Source organism: Myotis daubentonii, chromosome 1, assembly GCF_963259705.1.
Source record: "Myotis daubentonii chromosome 1, mMyoDau2.1, whole genome shotgun sequence".
Taxonomy (NCBI): Eukaryota; Metazoa; Chordata; class Mammalia; order Chiroptera; family Vespertilionidae; genus Myotis; species Myotis daubentonii.
Genome location: NC_081840.1, coordinates 207,104,119 through 207,123,284, shown reverse-complemented (window position 1 = coordinate 207,123,284; position 19,166 = coordinate 207,104,119). Strand labels below are relative to the sequence as shown.

General features: G+C 41.4%; 1 protein-coding gene across 8 annotated transcripts in view; it reads right to left on the bottom strand.

The window, feature by feature from the left end:
- Nucleotides 1–19,166, bottom strand: part of ATP8A1 (ATPase phospholipid transporting 8A1) — a 214,241-nt gene that overhangs the window by 85,282 nt on the left and 109,793 nt on the right. For all 8 annotated transcript variants that reach the window (XR_009449605.1, XM_059672319.1, XM_059672285.1 and 5 more), the window contains 3 exons: nucleotides 17,329–17,468; nucleotides 1,530–1,668; nucleotides 975–1,039 (listed from right to left, as the gene is read on the bottom strand). Coding sequence is in view for 7 of the 8 variants with exons in the window: in XM_059672319.1 (XP_059528302.1) it covers nucleotides 975–1,039; nucleotides 1,530–1,668; nucleotides 17,329–17,468 (344 nt within the window). In the remaining variant the exon portion in view is untranslated. The remainder of the gene's footprint in view (nucleotides 1–974; nucleotides 1,040–1,529; nucleotides 1,669–17,328; nucleotides 17,469–19,166) is intronic.

The following is a 19,166-nucleotide window of genomic DNA, read 5'->3' as shown; positions in this document are numbered from 1 at the left end:
ATATTTCTTTGTCAACGTCTACTTTACACTGTGCACCTAACAAATCTTTCCTCCTTCCTCAAATACAAATTCAGGGGATCACAGCTGTGAAAAAAGACCTCCATAAAATTTATATTACAGCCCAGAAGATACAACATTAAAAAACCAAACTTTCCTATTAGCAATGGTTATTTTGTGTTTTTCAACAGTGTTCACACTTTTTTTAAAAGCAAAATACAGTAGTGGGCAAAAGTAGGTTTATAGTTGTGAGTACACAAAACACAGTTAATAAAGCTATTGTAATAATAGTAACTTGCATGCCTTTTTCTATATGAACAACTGTAAACCTACTTCTGGCCATCCCTGTATAAATAGTATCACCAGAAGCTAAAGCAGAATATTATATCAACAATATACAGATAGATATGAACCAGCTGCAATCACTTGGTACCCTCCTCCCATGATGCTTTTGTGAAGCAGTTTCCTGGTCTCACATTAAGCAATTCCTGCAGCTGTCAGACATGAAGTTGCAATCTACCATCAACGTGGTTCAAACAGTGCACATTACATTAAAGCAGAACTGTAGTTATAAGGTATCATTTAACCTCAGGAAGATCAAATATTTTCACAGATATATAAAAAGCCTAAACAACTATCCAATCAGTAGCTATGACTTGCAATGACCACCAGGGGGCAGATGCTCAACACAGGAGTTGCTGAGCTGAGGTGACTTGGCAGCTGGGGTTCTCGGGTGATGCACCTGGAACCAGAGAGGAGGGAGCCCAATTCCGGGGTGTGTCACCCGAGTACCACCCTCTTGCAATCTGAGACCCCTCGGGGGATGTCGGAGAGCCGGTTTCAGCCCAATCCCCACATGCCAGGCTGAGGGACCCCTCTGGTGCATGAATCTGTGCACCGGGCCTCTAGTCTGAATATAAAATACTACAAGATGACTATGTTGTTCAAGAATTTTTTAAAAATAGGATTGTACTTACATCAAGAGAGCCTTCATTTATAACAATCATTCCCATGTTCTTCCTCAGAAGTTTGCAGGAGTGTCCTATGTCCAAACATAAAGTGAATTAATTGATGTAATACATTCCTCTCGAGAGATGTTATGGCAGCTTGAGCTACGAACCTGTTTCCAAAAAATGAATGGAAACTGGCAACCTTCTTATTCCCATCTCAGAAATAACCTTTGGTCAAATAAACAAGCATCAATACACAACCTGCCATAATCCCAATTTCTAGACTTTCACAGATAACTGCGGAAATGTTATCTACACGTGCCAATTGTGGATAAAAAATGGGGGTAGGCAATGATACAAAGGGAAGAAGGGGTATTATGTGGTTACAAGAGCTATGATATATAACCACTGTAATTTTAAAGAGGCACTGGGGCCATAAGTTGATAGATAAGCCCAATAATATAAATACGGACTTCTTAAAGTGTCGAATCTTTCAAATCTTGAAATAACTCTAATTTATCTTCTATAATGTATCAAGCTGTTTAAAAGCATCACATTTAAAGTCTGCACTAGGTGAATTACCAATGTTAATGGCAGTTTCTTGCTTGTCCCCTGTGAGGATCCAGATTTTGATGTCTGCTTTCATGAGCATTTCTATGGTTTCAGGCACTTGATCTTGTAATTTATCCTCAATGGCTGTAGCTCCAAGTAGCTGAAGATTCTGGGAAAATAAGTGGTAAACATTTTAAGAAAACCAGTTTAGATCCTCTAAGAACAAACCACTGAAGTATGCATAAGCTTTTAAAAACAAGATTAATGGTAATTCATGGACTCTGGTGTAAATTCCAACTCGCCCGTTGAGTTCTCTCTCTTAAGGATCCCTAATTTTCATCCAGTGGTTTTGGCATGAGACTGAGGCTAACCCGTCCTACCTTACTTCTCTCTAAGCTAAGAAACAGATTCTGAAAATAATAGCAACAACAAACACACTATAGAAGGGGCAAATCAAGTCAGTTAAAAAAAAAAAAAAAGCAGGCAGCTACTAAAATCACATCCCCCTAAAAGCAATGGGGGATAAAAAGGGGACATCTGTAACATTTTCAACAATAAGATATATTTAAAAAAAACACACAAAAAAACCCAACCCAAATCCAAATGTTATTAAGTATTGCTGTGCTCTAGACCATTTTCTTTTCAATATATTCCAAATAACTTCTACAACTATTAGAAGCACTTGATGCATGACTTCTTAGTATACAAAATATAAGACAGGAAGGTAAATTTCCTCCTTTAAGGAGACAGTATTATTTTGGTATCTTTAATGGAAAACAGATTTGAAATCTATCATAACCTGATGAATAATTATCATCAAGAAGTTTAACAATGAAAAGGAAGGGCAGTTTAGCATCAACTACGCCAACATCACAATGGCTGTTTTTCAATGTTTAGACAATGATTCTATCAATTCTTTTGTGTACTTTCAGGGCATTTGAACCTAAGTCATTCTGGCCTACATCCTAGGGATGATCAGGATATAGCTGAGTTTCAAATGCCACATATTCTATAGAGACGTGATCAGATTTTAAGATGATCATGGGGACAGTTCAGTAATGCAAGCTCTCAAATTTTTCTAAACCAAAAAATCATTTTTGTGTGTGTAATATGTTTCACCAGTAGATACGTAGATAATGTGAGAGCCAAGGTGTGAATACATTCATTAGAAAGATATAAACAAGTATATTTGTCTATTTTCTCGCTCTACTCTAAGGGGATAGATAAATGAGCTCAGGAAGTACACTGGTATTCATCTAATAAAAATAAAATGCACTGAGGAGATGACACTGAAAACATATTTAAAAGAAGAGAAGCACCTGTTTTGCACAGCTAAAAAGAAAGCGATTTTCAAATCAGGCAAAAATAATATAACGGACCAAGGGGGTTGGACCAGCAACGTATATGCTGATTAAAGTTACAAGTTAACCTTGAGGTGTGTTGGTGGCTGCAACGGGAATTTCTAAAAGGTAATGAAATAGTCTGAATATTCACGAAACCGCACTGGGTTCCCTTCGATGCCTATAAAGGAAATACTATGTTCCAACGCCTGTTAATTTCCCCCTTTATCCCACTAGCTCCTCAAGAACAGCACTTACTGCTTTTAGTGAAAGTCTCTCCATCTCCTTTCCTTTGGCCCTGGTGTCCCTTATGGTGAGATTAGGATCTTGAGTGATAGGCTGCTCTGGCTCTGGAAATTCACAGCTTTAGCCCCACAGTGATCATTAGAAAAAAGACGCGAACTTTGTGTGCTTTTCCTGATCATAGCACCGGAGTGTTTAGGCCGTAATCAATTTCATCCCAAACATGTATTACCTTACACAGATGGCCACTAATGGGCACTATGGGAATTACATATTCAGCAAGTGTTGAAACGTGATAAAATTCCCATGGCGTTTATGGAATTAAAAAAAACACACCCAGACACTAATTTTACTTTCAAAATGTCACTCCGCCAAAAGTTATTAAAGTTTCAGGTTGATGACTCCTTGACATAAAATAGATTTAGTTATCACTGAAAAATCATGAAATAATATTTATTCACCTAGTAAAGCCCTAAATAATCTTATTTTCTCTTTCATATGTTCATAATATATGCAGAGTTCTTTAAAAAAAGGGCATATAACTGTAAAATAGCTACCCTAGTGAGTATAAAAACCTTCACAAGCGTACTTAAAAGCTGTATGGTAAAACGTATTAAGATGGGTTTAGATCAGTGATGGCGAACCTATGACACGTGTGTCAGAGGTGACACACGAACTCATTTTTTTCGTTGATTTTTCTTTGTTAAATGGCATTTAAATATATAAAATAAATATCAAAAATATAAGTCTTCGTTTTACTATGGTTGCAAATATCAAAAAATTTCTATATGTGACATGGCACCAGAGTTAAGTTAGGGTTTTTCAAAATGCTGACACGCTGAGCTCAAAAGGTTCGTCATCACTGGTTTAGATAGTATGTTTTTTTCCCAACACATGGATATTTTGTTAAATAACAGAACCTCAAAATGACCTATTTTCATATTAGTAAATATTGTAGCACTTTTTGGTTTTTAAAAAGTTTGTGATATATGCTAAATGAGAAAAAGTGTAATAATGAAACTCATATCAACTTAGGCTTCAGGCTGCAACATGGACAGCATGGCAGAAGTCTCCTTAAAGACAAATGAAGGAATATCAATAAGCAAAGTTTTACCACTGGAATAAAACACTAGTAATAATTGGTAATCTTTTTTTTTCACCATGAAATGAGATTGTGACTAGAAATACGACAAAATTATTTCCTTACTGGAGGAAGTGTACCAGACACCAAGGGCTTCACATTTATTAATCCAGTTAATAGCTTCGGGAAGCTTGAGTACATTATCTAAGGTCAAACAGGCACAGCCGAGCTATGATGGTAAAAACAAAATCCCCAGAACCAATACCTGGCCAAAGGCAGGGCTGGGAAGTGAAACTGAGATTAAATGAAAGTCAGAATTTCATTCAAATCATCCGGCGTTTAGACACGTCCCTGCTCTTCAGTCTTCAGTAGTACTTTCTTGCTACAAATGGGTTTCAGCCTCAGTCCTGAGCCACACCTGCCAGGTGGACCTATTTCCCCGATTCCACCTGCGGGCTCAGGTCACCTTTTGGGACTGGCTCCATCCCAAGCACGCTGCACGCCCGCATTCATTCACTCGCAAATGCACACGCAGGTAGCACAGGGCAATATGGTGGGATCCAACGGTGAGTTCCTTCCTTCATGGAATTTGTATTTCAGAGGCATCATTAGAGATTCTTTGCATCCTCATCTGCTCCCCTCCCTGTTCCCTGATTGCATCCCCTTGCCTTTTATTGGTACCCGTTTCTCCTAGACCCCGCATGCCTGGCTGTAGTTAAGCACACGCTATTAGACGGGTGGTTTTCTGAATCACCTGAAGGGCTGCTTACACAGAGATCGGTGGGCCCTGCCCTCAGACTTTCTCAGTGAGTGGGTCTGAGGTGCGGCCTGTAGGTGTGCAATGGTGGCAATGCTGCTGGCTTGAGAACTGAACTCTGAGAACTGCTCTCTAGAGCAAGTGACCATTCTTTTTTTTTTTTTTTTTTTTTCCTGTAAAGGGACAAATGGTAAATATTTTAGGGGTGGAGGGCCAGACTTTCTCTTCTGCAACTACTCAAATTCTGTCATTTAGCATGAACACAGCCAGAGATAATTTGTAAACCAATGGGCAGGGCTGTGTTCCAGTAAAACTTCATTTGCAAAGATAGGCAGTGGGTGGGTTTGGCCCTTGTGGAGTCTGCAGACCCCCTGATGCAGAATGCTGTGCTAGAGAGGAGCCCATCTCTGCACTGGGCTCCATCCTGACTGGTTGCTATGGAGATTCCCTTGGGCAGGCCCTCCCCTTCCATCCCGGCCTGAGATCCTCTGGGCCCAGTTCTCTTTCCTCTCCTGGCAATCTTAAAGTACAGACAGAGCCTCCTTCCCTGTAACACAGGATTACCACCAGAGAGAAACCGCTCCCCCTAAAAATAATCACAGTGCTGTATGTTACACACTCGCTTCAAAGTAAACACAGAATTGTCGGTGTCTACAAAGGATAAACACAGGAAAGAGCATCTCCTTAGTCTGGGTGGCTCGAAAACCCATCCAACACGAGCTAACCCTTGACCTTCAGTCCTAAAGGAAGAGTTGAGTCGGCCAAGCAACCAGGAGAGGTGGGGGAGGGAATTCCAAACAAAGAAATCACATGTGCACAGACAGAGGTGTGCAAAAGCCTATTATGTTTGACAAGTTGCCATCCAGTCAATATGGAAACAATAAGTGAAAGTGAGGCGTGGTGGCGATGTAAGTAACACTGCTTTAAGGGGGTTGCTCTGAGATGCAACGGGGTCAGTCGTGCCAAACTCTTTCTGAGTAGTATGTCAGGAAAAGATGAGGCTGGAGAAGCCGGCAGGGAAGGGAAATGGTAGGGTGTGTGTGTTATGCCCACGACCCCAAGGCAAAGGGCACCTAGGGCAGAATTCTCGAGGGGAGGGACAGAATCAGACGTAGGTTTCAGAAAGTTCGCTGGTGGCCCACTGGGGATGGACTAGGAAGACTGGAGGCCACAAGACCATGTCAGAGGCTACTGAGACCTCTTTAGCTTTAAGATATGGTGACCCTGGAACAGGGATGTGCTGGTGGCTGTGGGATTCGCAGTCAGTTCAGGGCTCCCCTCTGCTCTGCATTCCACCGGGCATCGTTCACCCTTATGCTTTTTCCTCTCAACATCTTTTAGCACAACCACGGGGTCTAATTTAAGAGGAGAGAACCTCATATCGCTTTCCTTTCAGGTTAACCTGGATGGCAGTACATGAGGACTAAGAGCCTTAAAAGTTTGGAATGGCTCATTGGCCATCGGTTACCTGTTTCAAGGCCAAGAAGTAGGTTTTAACTTGGTGCTTTTTGAACCATAGAAATTATATTTGAACTCTCACACAGCTAAGGGTTTTCCAAACAAAGCCAGAATTCACACACCCAGCTGAAAAGAATCAGGATTTGAGAGGCGATTGGGTGTAGCCTGCAAAAACAACACATCCATCTTATCTGAGTTGAGAAGACAGCAATACCCAGGGCGGAAAGTCTACCACGAAGCGTTCCTAGGAGGAAATCTATCAGGCCAGCAGGGAGAAGATGTGATTGGAGTTCTAAGGAAATCTTAAGTACTTCAAACAAGAAGATTCGAGAGACGAGTTGAGAGAAAATTATGAAGAGCATATTTCCAGCTTCGTTTGAAAGGACAGGAGTACATCCCAGGACACGGAGTACACAGGGGCTAGGCTGCCTTACTAAGTGGATGTACCCTGAACTCGACAATGCCCCCCGTCCTCCAAGGCCCACCTAGGGATCACACAGCTACACTTTTGGTCAGGTTCTGTTTTCCATATCTACTCTGCTTTACATACATTCTTGCTTTCTTCTACACCCAGCTGGCAAAATAGCATGGAGTTCAGACAGAGCTGGGATTTGAATCCCTACTCTGCCAACCACTGGTATGTGTCCTTCAGCAAGTAACTTAACTTACCTAAAAACTTCTCCATCAGCAAGGGAAGGCCAATGACACGAATTTAAGAAAGCTGTTTTGAGGATGAAATCAGATCAGTCCTCTCAAAGATTTGTGTGTGTGTGTGTGTGTGGGTGTAACAGTATGCTAGGAAAAAATGTTGAGTACTTATTTATGACACTGCTATATTTTTGTATAACATATTTGTGCTGTTATTAATAAATTATATACTGCATCAAAAATGCAAAAACAGAAATTATAAAAAAAAGATGACATCACACATAAGCAGCAACAGAAGTTGAAACAGAAGTTACAACATTTTCTTGCTCACTCCAGTGGATCGTCTTGTGTATCCGATTCTAGAGGCCCCTGAACTAGACAATCAGGGTAAAGAGCCTAGGACTTGGAGCTTAGTAGATGCTCAAAAAGTTGCAGGTCTTATTAGTAGACGAGCTGACAGACTGCAAATGTTCGTAAGCAAACAGTGAAACAGGAAACTAATGGAATGCTAAACCACCCCATCACCAGTACATCATGCAGATTTTCATCTAGTACATGGCACTTTTTAGTACAAATGAAAGTGATATTTGCAGCTACTTAGAAGTGGTACTTTTATCTGAAGAAGCATTCCATTCTAATACAGAAGTTACTGTGGACTTGGCAGTCATAAATGTTCAAGAAAGTCCTGTTTTCCATTAAGTTTTAGATTTCTTTAGGAATCCTCTAAACCACGGGCTGCCGCGTGTTGCAAAGGGCACTAAACTGTTGTATTTAGTCACGCTGAGCGTAATGGTTGATCTATCTTCTGCCACATCAAGGCAGTCTTGGAAAAAAAAAAATCCCAGAAGTGTTGACCATATTTTGGGGAGGAGTAAAGGAAAGAATGTAAAAAAGATCACGACCTCAATGCCCAATCTCAGTGCCCAGGGCGCTAAGCCCCGTCGGAAAGTATATTTTCAGCATATAAGTGTAGACCTATCTCCCACCATGAGGGTTTTTCTTTTTCCCCTGCTGTGCCCCAGGGCCCAGAACGGAACCTGACATGCATTTGGCCATTTGTTGAATCTTTCTTACTATATGCTTCTCACATTCACATATGGCATAACGAGAGGGACAGGTTTTTTAAATGATCGAGTCTAAATTTCTATAGAATGCATTCTTGAAAATTATTAGATCCTTTTCAAATACATCTCTACATTTTGAATGTTTTTTAAAAAATATATTTGTATTGATTCCAGAGAGAGAGAGGAAGGGACAAGGGAGGGAGAGAGAGTTACATCAATCGGTTGCCTTCCGTATGTGCCCCAATCAGGAACCGGAACCACAACCCAAGTATATGCCCTGACCAGGAATAGAACCTGCAACCATTTGGTGCACAGGGTGATGCTCAACCAACCAAGCCACGCCAGCCAGGCTAACATATCCCTAAATTAATCCTTAGTGACAACACATTGATACCAACATCCTTGATGTACAGAAAGCATGAACTACATTAGTAACAGGAATCAGGCTTCCATTAAGCAAGCACCTACTAAATAAATATAGCTTCTGAATAAATCATTTACCTGAATCACTCATTTATCTGTCTAATATTTATTCAGTGATTAACAGAGGCCAGAGAAGCAGGCACTAACGATACAGAAATGAATACCATAAAGACATGCCCTCCCTCATGAAGCTTCATTCTAGTGGAGGACACACATTAACTATAAATTTAAAAAATGTGTGTAAAACACAATATTGCTATCTGATTCAAAGGACAGCTAGATGATGCCAAGAATACAGCCTTCTGATTACAGGCATACCATGGAGACATTGCAGGGGAGGGTGCAGACCACCACAATAAAGTGAATGCTCCAATACAGCGAGCCACATGATTTCTTTGGTTTCCTAGTGCATATAGAAGTTCTGTTCACACTATATTGCAGTCTATTAAGTGTGCAATAAAGCATTATGTCCGAAAAGACAATGTACATACCTTAATGAAAAAGTACTTTATTGTTAAAAATAGCTGAACATCATCTGAGCCTTCGGGGAATCGTAATATTTTTGCTGGTGGAGGGACTTGCCTCAGTGTTGAAGGCTGCTGACTGATCAGGGTGGTGGTTCCTGGAGGTTGGGGTGGCTGTGGCCATTTCTTAAAATGAGAAAACGAGGAAGTCTGCTGAATAGATTCAACCTTCCTCTCACTTGAACACGTAAGGGCCACTATAGGGTTATTGATTGGCCTAATTTTAATATTGTTGTGTCGCAGGCAATAGGGAGGCCGAAGGACAGAGAGAGAGAGAGAGAGAGAGAGAGAGAGATGGGGACAGCTGGTCAGGGGAGCAGTCAGAACACAGCAGAAAGGAAAGAAGAACTTTATCTGAGGAAATACTGCTTTAGTCACTGCCCAATCTAGGCAGGTCTAGTATCTCATTCTCTGCTCTGTCATGCTCAAGACAAATAATTTGCTTTCATAAACATGAGAAGTGATTAATTTGTAATTTGTGCAATGCTAAAAATATAATCGAATTTGTCTATTGAAGCAAATAAATATAACAAAATTTTCAAAGACTATATTAACCACGAAGGCATACCTTCGCATTTCAACCAACAGTTTAATTATGGTATCTTCCCTGATAAGGAAGATCACTGCCTTCTGTACCATTAATTTTCAAAGGAACCCAGCAGTACAAGTATGGGGGGGGGGGAAATCTACATGTCTTAGAAATATGTTGGAATAAAGGTAAAATGGCAGATCAAAGAAGGTGAGAAATTACAGAGAAGCCACTGGTATTGAAGCAAGAAGCTTCATAATTATTCGGTTACTTATTTGATATTATTCCTGACCAAAACCAAGTAAATGAATGCTTAATTTAATTTCAAAAAAAAAAAATCTGAGTTTTAAAAATATGGACCAACACAATAGCGGTTTCATAATCTAAAGTTACAAGTCCAAACACATTAATTATCTTTCAAAAGAATAAGGTTAAAGAAGGAAAACAGCTCAAGTGTGCTGTGGGGAAGCATGAGACAACTGTAAATTCTCTCAAGCTGTGACTGAGAGAGACAAAGAGGTGTTACCGTCCACACACCCAGGGGGATGCGACAATTCTCCTAAAATGGGGCCAGGACGCCTCAAGTACCTGATACGACGACGCTAATAACCTGTTTTGCATTTTAACGATATTCTTGTTCTTGAATAATTTTGCCTTCCTGGTAATACAGGTCACCACTTGGCCTGTATTCAGTAACAGAAACAAGATGGTTTGGTACCATCTTGAAATAATCTATAGCATGAGGATTCTTTTTTAAATTCAGAAAAGTTTACCATCAAAATGTGCCCAGATTGTCCCACCTTGTAGCAGAGATGAAGTTTTATAGATGAATGTGAAAGTCCTAAGTCTTCTCATCTAACAGTGACCGTCAATAGGGATAACAATATCCGAGGACTCCCCCTCCCCCAAGTCCTTTTTCCTCAATGCATTGTAGTGCTTGCAAGCGACAAAGCACTGAACCAAGGGACAAATGTCAGTATCTTCTCAGATGTTTTTGGCCTATTTGCATTTTTCCCAGCTATGGGAAGTTATAGATCCCAAGGCTGTTTTTTTAAAAACTGAATTACTGCCCGACCGGTTTGGCTCAGTGGATAGAGCGTTGGCCTGAGGACCCAAGGGTCCCAGGTTCGATTCCGGTCAAGGGCATGTACCTTCGTTGCAGGCACATCCCCAGTGGGGGGGGGGGGGGGCGTGCAGGAGGCAGCTGATGGATATTTCTAACTCTCTATCCCTCTCCCTTCCTCTCTGTAAAAAAAAAATCAATAAAATATATTTTAAAAAAATAAAAATAAAAACTGAATTACTTGTTTGAACACACATCGAAGGGATAAGACAGACAGCAGGGTTTAAAAGTACAACCTTAGTCACATTACAAAATTTTCACTTCTTTTTTTACATGTGAAAAATATTCCTGTTTTCAGGAAAAGCTCTACAAATCTTTCACATTTTGAATGTCTTTATTATGACATTCCATGAACAAGTCAATGGCAATCTACATTATTCATTCAAATAGGCTCAGAAACACCCCGTATTTCTGACTTTTGCTGAAAAGTGAGGGAAGATGTCCACAGTCATTTTGAGAAGCACATGTTCTACACACTTCCCACAGACGGGAAAGTATTAGGTTTGTAAGCTCTGCTCAGTGGAGCCCCAGGGTTGTGCTCATGACCACGATGAGGGCAAGGTGGAGGCGGAAGGGAGAACAGGTGGGCTTCTCTGCGCCTCCCTGCTCTTTAAGCAGAACAGCCTTACTTTTAGCTGTTACATACCAGGTGTGCTGGTTAATAATGGCGGATTTTGTAATCAAAGAAAACACGGTAATTTCAAGAGAAACATCAAAAGTGCTTTATTCAAAGTAATGTCCGTCACTAGCTACACATTTCCCCATCTTTCAGGTAATTTGTGGATACTGTCCCAATAGAACTTTCCTTGTTTTGAGGAAAACCATTCAGAGACCCAGTTTTCCACTTCTTTGTATGTTTCAAAGTGTTGCTCAGAAAGTGCGTGTGCCATCGACAGGAACAAGTGGGAATCTGAAGGAGTAAGGTCTGGTGAACACGGCCGGAGGGTTAATACTTCCCAGGCAAGATCTTTTAACGTGTCTTTAACTGGGTTTGAAGTGTGTGGTGGTGCGTCATCATGAAGCAAAATTACTTTGCTGTGTCTTCTGGAACATTCTGGTCATTTCACGATCAGAGCATGGTTCAAATTGATTATTTGTTGTCAGCAGCAATCAGTATTAACGGTTTCACCTGGTTTTAGAAGCGCATAACACACCACACCTTCCTGATCCCAGAGCATTGTCTTCTTTCCAACGCGATTTGGCCTTGCAGTCCATGTTGATGGTTGACCTGGATCAACCCATGATTTTGTGCATTTGGGATTCTCAAAATAAATCCACTTTTCATCGTCAGTCACAATTCGATGCAAAAAAGACTTTCTTTTGTGCCGTTGAAGCAACATTTTACTGATGACTTTTCGGTTTTCCATTTGTCTTTCGTTCAGTTGATGTGGCACCCATTTTCTTTCCTTTAAGATCTTTCCCATTGCTTGTAAACAATCAGAAATTGTTTGCTGAGCAATGTTTAATCTTTCTGCAAGTTGTTTTGAGTTTGACACGCATCTTCATCCAATAATGCTTGTAATTGTTGGTCTTCAAACTTTTTCGGTTGACCTGGACGTTTTTTGTCTTTCACATCGAAATCATCATTTTTAAAGCGTTTAAACCAGTGTTCACAACTATCTTGAGATGGAGCATGTTCACCATAAGCTTCCCAAAGTATACGATAACTTTTTCTTCAAAATAATGAATTAAAACTTCCTGCAAATGCTTTTTTTGGCATGAAATTCGACATTTTAAAAAAATATATTTTATTGATTTTTTACAGAGAGGAAGGGAGAGGGCTAGAGAGTTAGAAACATCGATGAGAGAGAAACATCGATCAGCTGCCTTCTGCACACCCCCTACTGGGGATGTGCCCGCAACCAAGGTACATGCCCTTGACTGGAACCGAACCTGGGACCCTTCAGTCCACAGGCTGACACTCTATCCACTGCGCCAAACCAGTTAGGATGAAATTTGACATTTTTAAGTGTAAACATATCTATGATGTTAACACCTTCAGCAAATTTGACATAAGAAGTTTTTAAGCTTGTTGTCAATACAACAAAATAGCATACATATCAAATCATATATATATCGACATATATGTAACTCCATCTATTGAAAAAAATCCACATTATTAACTGGTACACCTAGTATATATATGACCATTCGACTGGTAGCTATGACATGCACTGACCACCAGGGGGGCATATGCTCAATGCGTAGGCATGGAAACATGGAACAGATTAATGAATCTCAGAGGGAAGGGGGGAGGGTGGGAAGAGATTAACTAAAGATTTTATATGCATACTAGAGGCCTGGTGCATGGATTCATGCACTGGTGTGTGTATCTGTGTGTGTGTGCGTGTGTGTGTGTGTATATATATATATACACACACACACACGCACACACACACACTAGTGTGTGTATATATATATATATATATATATATATATATATATATATATATAATGATACAGGCAATATTTTGTTTGGAAAATGGGATGAGAGAGAGAGATTTGCAAACCACTCTCAGTTTAAAATTTACTGTCTAATGTGGTAAGGCCACTGTTATGTTCTACATAAAGAATCGATTCCAATCATATTTAAAAAGATTACATAATCAACAAGTCTCCATTAAAAGAGCCAAGGAAGGAGCCAGTGGATGAATGGTAAGACTGAGAGCTACGGTAAGCCAGGGTGATGCAGCAGCAGGGTCTGTGGTCTGAGGTTGAGGCCTGCCTCCCTGGGTGGCTTTGGTGGTAGTCCCCACCCCGTGAGCCCACTGAATGTGAAGCCCGGCTGGTTTTAACAAAACACGGGAGCTCAGGCTAATGAAGACATTATCACCTGGCTCTAGAGGTACCAACGCGATCAGGGTCGGGAAAAGCACTTTTCAGAAAACCAGCTCTCGGTTGCAAAGACTTCCCTCCTTGTCACTGTGCCTATTCTTTCTCCTAAAAGGACCTCTGCTCCCCTTTAACTGGTAAAATAATCTTTTGAGGCTCATTTCAAAAGCTGCCACCTGTCTGAAAGTTTCCTTTGGATCAAGTGTGCGAGTCACGCCTCCCCGCTTCAGACACCCTTAGGAAGCTGCTGAGAGGGCCATGCTGCGTATTGCTCATTTGCGTGTGCATCCCTGGTAACTAACACCTATGAACCACCTGATCTGAATAAGTGGATGAAACGATGGTTTCAGGGGTAGGGCTGAATTAGGAAACCAGTCCAAATTTGAAACAAGCTGGCTGAACCAGGCAACCTTAAGCTTTCTGGGTCTTAAATTTTTCCATAAAACTTAGAGACCAGAGCTTATCACGAACTAAAGAGGAATTAGCTATAAATTACCTTTCCCATTTATTTTAGGTAAGAGGCGGTGGTCAGGGAAGCTTCTGTATTTGTAAACTAAAAATACACACACATGTTATGGATTTCCCAGGCAACTTAAATTCCAATGTGACTCACCATCACCATCTGCTGGTAAAAGGTGAAACATCTATTTCATTTAAAGATGGAGATCACAAGACTTCTAATAACAGATATTATACACACATGTACACTCACAAACACACACACACACACACACACACACCACCATGACCAGTGTTTAACCTATATAATCTAATCTAGAAATTCTAGGACATCCAGATTAAAGATTCAATTCCAGAATTTTCTACAGTATGTTGCACATAGAAACACCATTTAATATCTAAAATCCATCTTCAAATGTTTTCTTGTCACTTACTGTTTGTCAATGCTATCTCATTAGCATGTGGGAAAAGGCTGGCTATGTTATGTTCAGGCTGTGTAGAAAAGGAGACAGGAGAATTTCCAAACAGGGTAAAGCTTTATTTCTTTACTTCTTGAAGAGTAAGAAAAGCAAAAGATTACAAATCAATACCATTAGTGCTTTAAGACATGTGGCTTTGGTTGACGAGATTGAAAGAGATTATGGTCATGGCCTCACCAATAAAATATTATTTTATTTCACCACATAATACCCCAAGGCATAATCATATATGAGCGTGTTAGGAAAAAAAAAGAGAAATTCAATAAGCTGATTGGTAACAAGCCTCCTGCTATGTGTGCACATCTACAGTTCAAATACAAGGGAGAAACAAATAAAGTGATCATTATCCACTGAGGAGACAGACAGCAACTGTTTCCAACAGAGAAAACTGCCTGCAGTTGGAGCATGACCGTTCCCAGAGGGGAGGGCACACAGGGAGGGGGGGGGAGGGAAATGCTGGCTTTTACTCACCTGAAAGCAAGATCCAATAAACTGTAACCAACAGGAAACTTGCTTCTATGCAGTACACATGAGTACAGTTGAAGGAATAATGTACTTAGGAAGTTGCTTAATGTAAAGTTAAAGGTTAGAATGAAGATGCTTGTGTGGCTAAGAGCATGAACTCTGGAGCCAGAGTGAGAATTTGTCCTCTTAAGCGCTGTGTAATCTCAGCCAAATTACTTAACCTCTCTGTTGCCTTGATTCCTTCATCTGTAAAGTTGGAATAGTTAATGGTACCTACCTCAAAGCGGTATAGTGAAAATTAATTAAGTAAATAGATTCAAGTGCTACAAATAGCACCCGGCACATAGTAAGTACTATGTAAAAATGTTTGTTGATATTAATTAAGTGCTGGGGTCCAACCCCAGCGGGTCCAGGGGTTCCCAAAAGGTGTGGACGGAGTCGGCGAAGACTATCCACCTTCTTCCTAGCCAGGATCTCCCTGGAACAGGATTCCCCTAAGTAACCCCCCCCCCCCATTGAGAACCCCCACACTCGGGATGGATAGGACTCCACCAGGGTGCTACAGACCCCCCTATAGAGGATAAGTAGGGCAAGAAGGTGGATAGTACAGAACTTAGATTGAGAAGATGTGCCATACTGAGTACAAAGAAAGAAGACTCTGTATTGATCTTTAGATTAAGAAGATGTGCCATACTGAGTCTAAAGAAATAAGACTCTGTATTGATCTTTTAACACATATGCTTGCTAGCATAGGAGTTAAGGTTACTCCCAGTCAGATGGAACATTTTATACAAGAAATACGTCCATGCTTTTCTGAGGAAGGAAAGGTGCCCGGAAAGGTAAATGTAGAGGCATGGGAGAAGGTAGGCCCAAGGAGCCTTATCCTTAACCCCACTGCAGCCTTTGCACCCCGGGAAAGTGCAGGATTGGCAAGCTCTCCCTGGGGTGATAGATCAGGACTCAGGTAATAGCAGAAAGCGCCAATCCTACTCTTAAAATGGATACAAGAGAGCATTTCAGGTTTTTCTTTTTAATGCCTGCTTTTAAAAAATAAAAAAGGGGGAATTTGCCGGGAGCCGGTCCATCCTTGCTGTTTCAAGGGACCTGGCATATATGGCATATGGTTCTTAATATGTTTGCTCACCTTCTTGGCGCTGTGTTTTAACCAAGGTCACCTCTCCGAGAAAGGTTGAATCCCCAGGTAGGGATTTTCCCCTGAAGTTATGGAGGGAATAAAACACCTCAACTAAATGCCAGGCAGGTAATTAATCACTTTAACTATGAACAATCATGCTTAAGCTACATAATCTTTACTCCCTGGAATGGAGATAAGAAACGCCCTAACCTTTGTAATAGAGATTGATAGGATTGAATCAACTGGTATAAATATAGATGTAACAAGACAGCAAGAGACAGAACTTAGAACACAGAACTTAGAACACAGAACCAAGAGAGACAGAACTCAGGAGACAGAATTCAGAAGACAGAACCTACAGACAGAAGAACTTCGCTGGAGAGAACATGGCAAAAGATCCTGGACTGAACCTGACTACAGAAATTGGCAAGAGAACCTGACTAGAACCTGGTGACAGAACCTGGCTGGAGAACCTAGCGAGGGAACATGGCTACATAATCTGGCTGGAGATCCTAAGCAGAACCTCTCTGGAGATCGAGACCAGAACTTGGCTGGAGATCCTGGCTAGGCTGCTGATCAACTGAACGCTGTCTCCGTGTCATTCCATCTTCGCCGACTCCGTCCACACCTTTGGGGACCCCTGGACCTGCTGGGGTTGGACCCCAGCAATTAAGGAAGCAAGATTTCTTGCTATTTGAATAGCATCAATTATAGCGTATCCATCACTTTTGGGCTGAATAGCCTTGGTTGGTTGGATAATAAGATGAGGGTATTTTTAGTTGTGATAGAAATGAAAGTGAACAGTGGATGACACATTCTTTATCATTAGCTACAAAATATTTACTCTGTTATTTTGAATTACATATTATACACATTCATTAACTATATGTACACAAACATGTATATGTCACTTGTGTGCACATGTGCATGCATGTCCGTGTGCGTGGAGTGCGGCATACGTACCTTGGGTGATGCAGAAGCAATGCAATACATACACGGCAAGGCAAGGAATATTGCTAGACTAAACTACCTTTGAGTTTTAGCTCCACAACTGTGTCATGAGTAAAGATCCATACAAAGTCATTCCAGAGACTTTTCAGCAAAAACCTTAACTGGTATTAAGATCTGTCAGTGCTTAGACTAGAGGAGACTCAACAGTAAGTGGGGTGTCAAAGATATTTTGGTTTTTATTTTATTAGCCCCATGAGTGAAGACGGAAGTTTCCTGGAAACCACACGTTCTATATGAACAGAACAGCCTTCCACGCACCTTTTCGATTAACTCGTAGCTCTCCTCGAGCTTGAGCGGCCGGTTCTGCACAGCGGTGGACGCGCGCTCGTAGACTGCTCGCCACTCCTGAAAGTCACTCTCTGAAATCTCAGCCACAGCGAAGCATAAAGTTCTTAACCCTGAAAAAGGGAGCATGCACCTCAACACCAAATAAAATTTTATTCAGGAGTCTGACCCTTCCATTTTTATTTAACAAGGTCTTATTTAGGAAACATTGATTTAATTGCAACATGTTGAAGTCCAATTCAAGAATGACAAACCTTAGTGTAAATGTGTATTAATGTTTCCTTAGCCTTTAAAATTGGCACCCTGATTTTAATTCCCAGCTCCTTCAATCCATCCTCCATGGCTAGAGTAACTTTCTTAAAACCTAATTTTACCAGGTTATGCCTTTGCTTGAAATCTTTCATTCGTTCCCCAGAAAGAACTCCAAACCCTAAAGTTTGGCTCATTCACCCTATAGCAATTGTTTTCAACCCATTCTCCGCCATTCATTTCCTACACACCAGGGTCTTTGCACATGCTCGTCACTTTTTCTGCATCACACCTTCTCCAATTCTCTTCCACTTCCACTGTCTGTTTTGCATCTACTTTAAGACTAATTCTTAAAATCACCTCTTTAAAGCATCTTCCTCTCACCCAGACCGCCCTCTCACCCCAAAGCCTGGTCAGAAACCCCCAAACACTGCTATGGTGCGAATGACAATGTTTCATTATTATTATTATTATTATTTTCTCCTATATTAGCTTAGCACTCCTGGAAAGTAGGGACCTTCTGTATCTATAACTCCAGTTCTGAGCACAGTGGCCAGCTCATCATACTGGCTTCCTAGATTCTTATGAAGTGAGGAAGAGAGACCCCAGTGAGGTCCACTGGGAGAGCCACCTTCCTCTCACTGGGATAGGGTTGTATTTATTATTGCTTTTTACCACTATAAATTTGTAGTTATAAAGAGTCTTAAAAAAAACTGGGCTAGTGACAAAAAAAACCATCGGAAACACCCTGTGGAAAACAGTCAAAGCTGATGTCTGAGGGGACCTGTGCCCAGGGCTCAGTGTCTTTCAATTTCTTAACTCACTTGGAGGCTACCTTCAGCCAGAAAAATGTCCCTGGGTTGAAACAAGGAAGAGGCAAAACGCCTGTCAGCCACGACAAATGCAGTTCACTAGGTTGCCGAAAAGACAAGGCCCTCGCTCAAGTTCACTGACCTCTCAGAAGACTGGGTGCTAGTGATCTCAGGTCAAATCAATCATGGCCGGGGAACATGTCAGAAACAAGAAACAAAGAACACAGGACGTCAAGTGCCCGAGGACTCTGCTGTCCCAGAAAGCAGCAGGGCTGTCTATGGCCCGATCACCGAGAGAGGAACTGAAATCTCTGGGGCCACATTAGGACATGTTTCTCTCTCTCGGAAACCTGACTGGAGACTTGCTGTGGGGAAGCCGCGGAGTCGAAGTGTGTTCAGACCAGGGTGGAGGCGGAGGCCATGCCCATTTGAACTGTCTGGGTGCCGGCATGTCTTTAACATCACAACCAGAGAGGGAAGATGCTCCGCGGACCGGGGGCCTGCGCTGCACGCTGGTAGTTACCCCTGCCGAGCCCTCGGAGGCCGTGCCTTCAGGAATCTGAACGCTATGGACGTGAGTCTCTCCGTGTTCTCGCATTTTTGGAGGAGAATCGGGAGGTTATGTATGTCCTTGCTTTTCAAAGCCTAGTGCTTAGAAACATTCCGATCTTTTCACAGTTCGGATTAAGAGTTAGAAGGATTGGATCCGAGGTCAGGCTTGGTGCCACTGGCATGGGTTCCAGCCCGAGA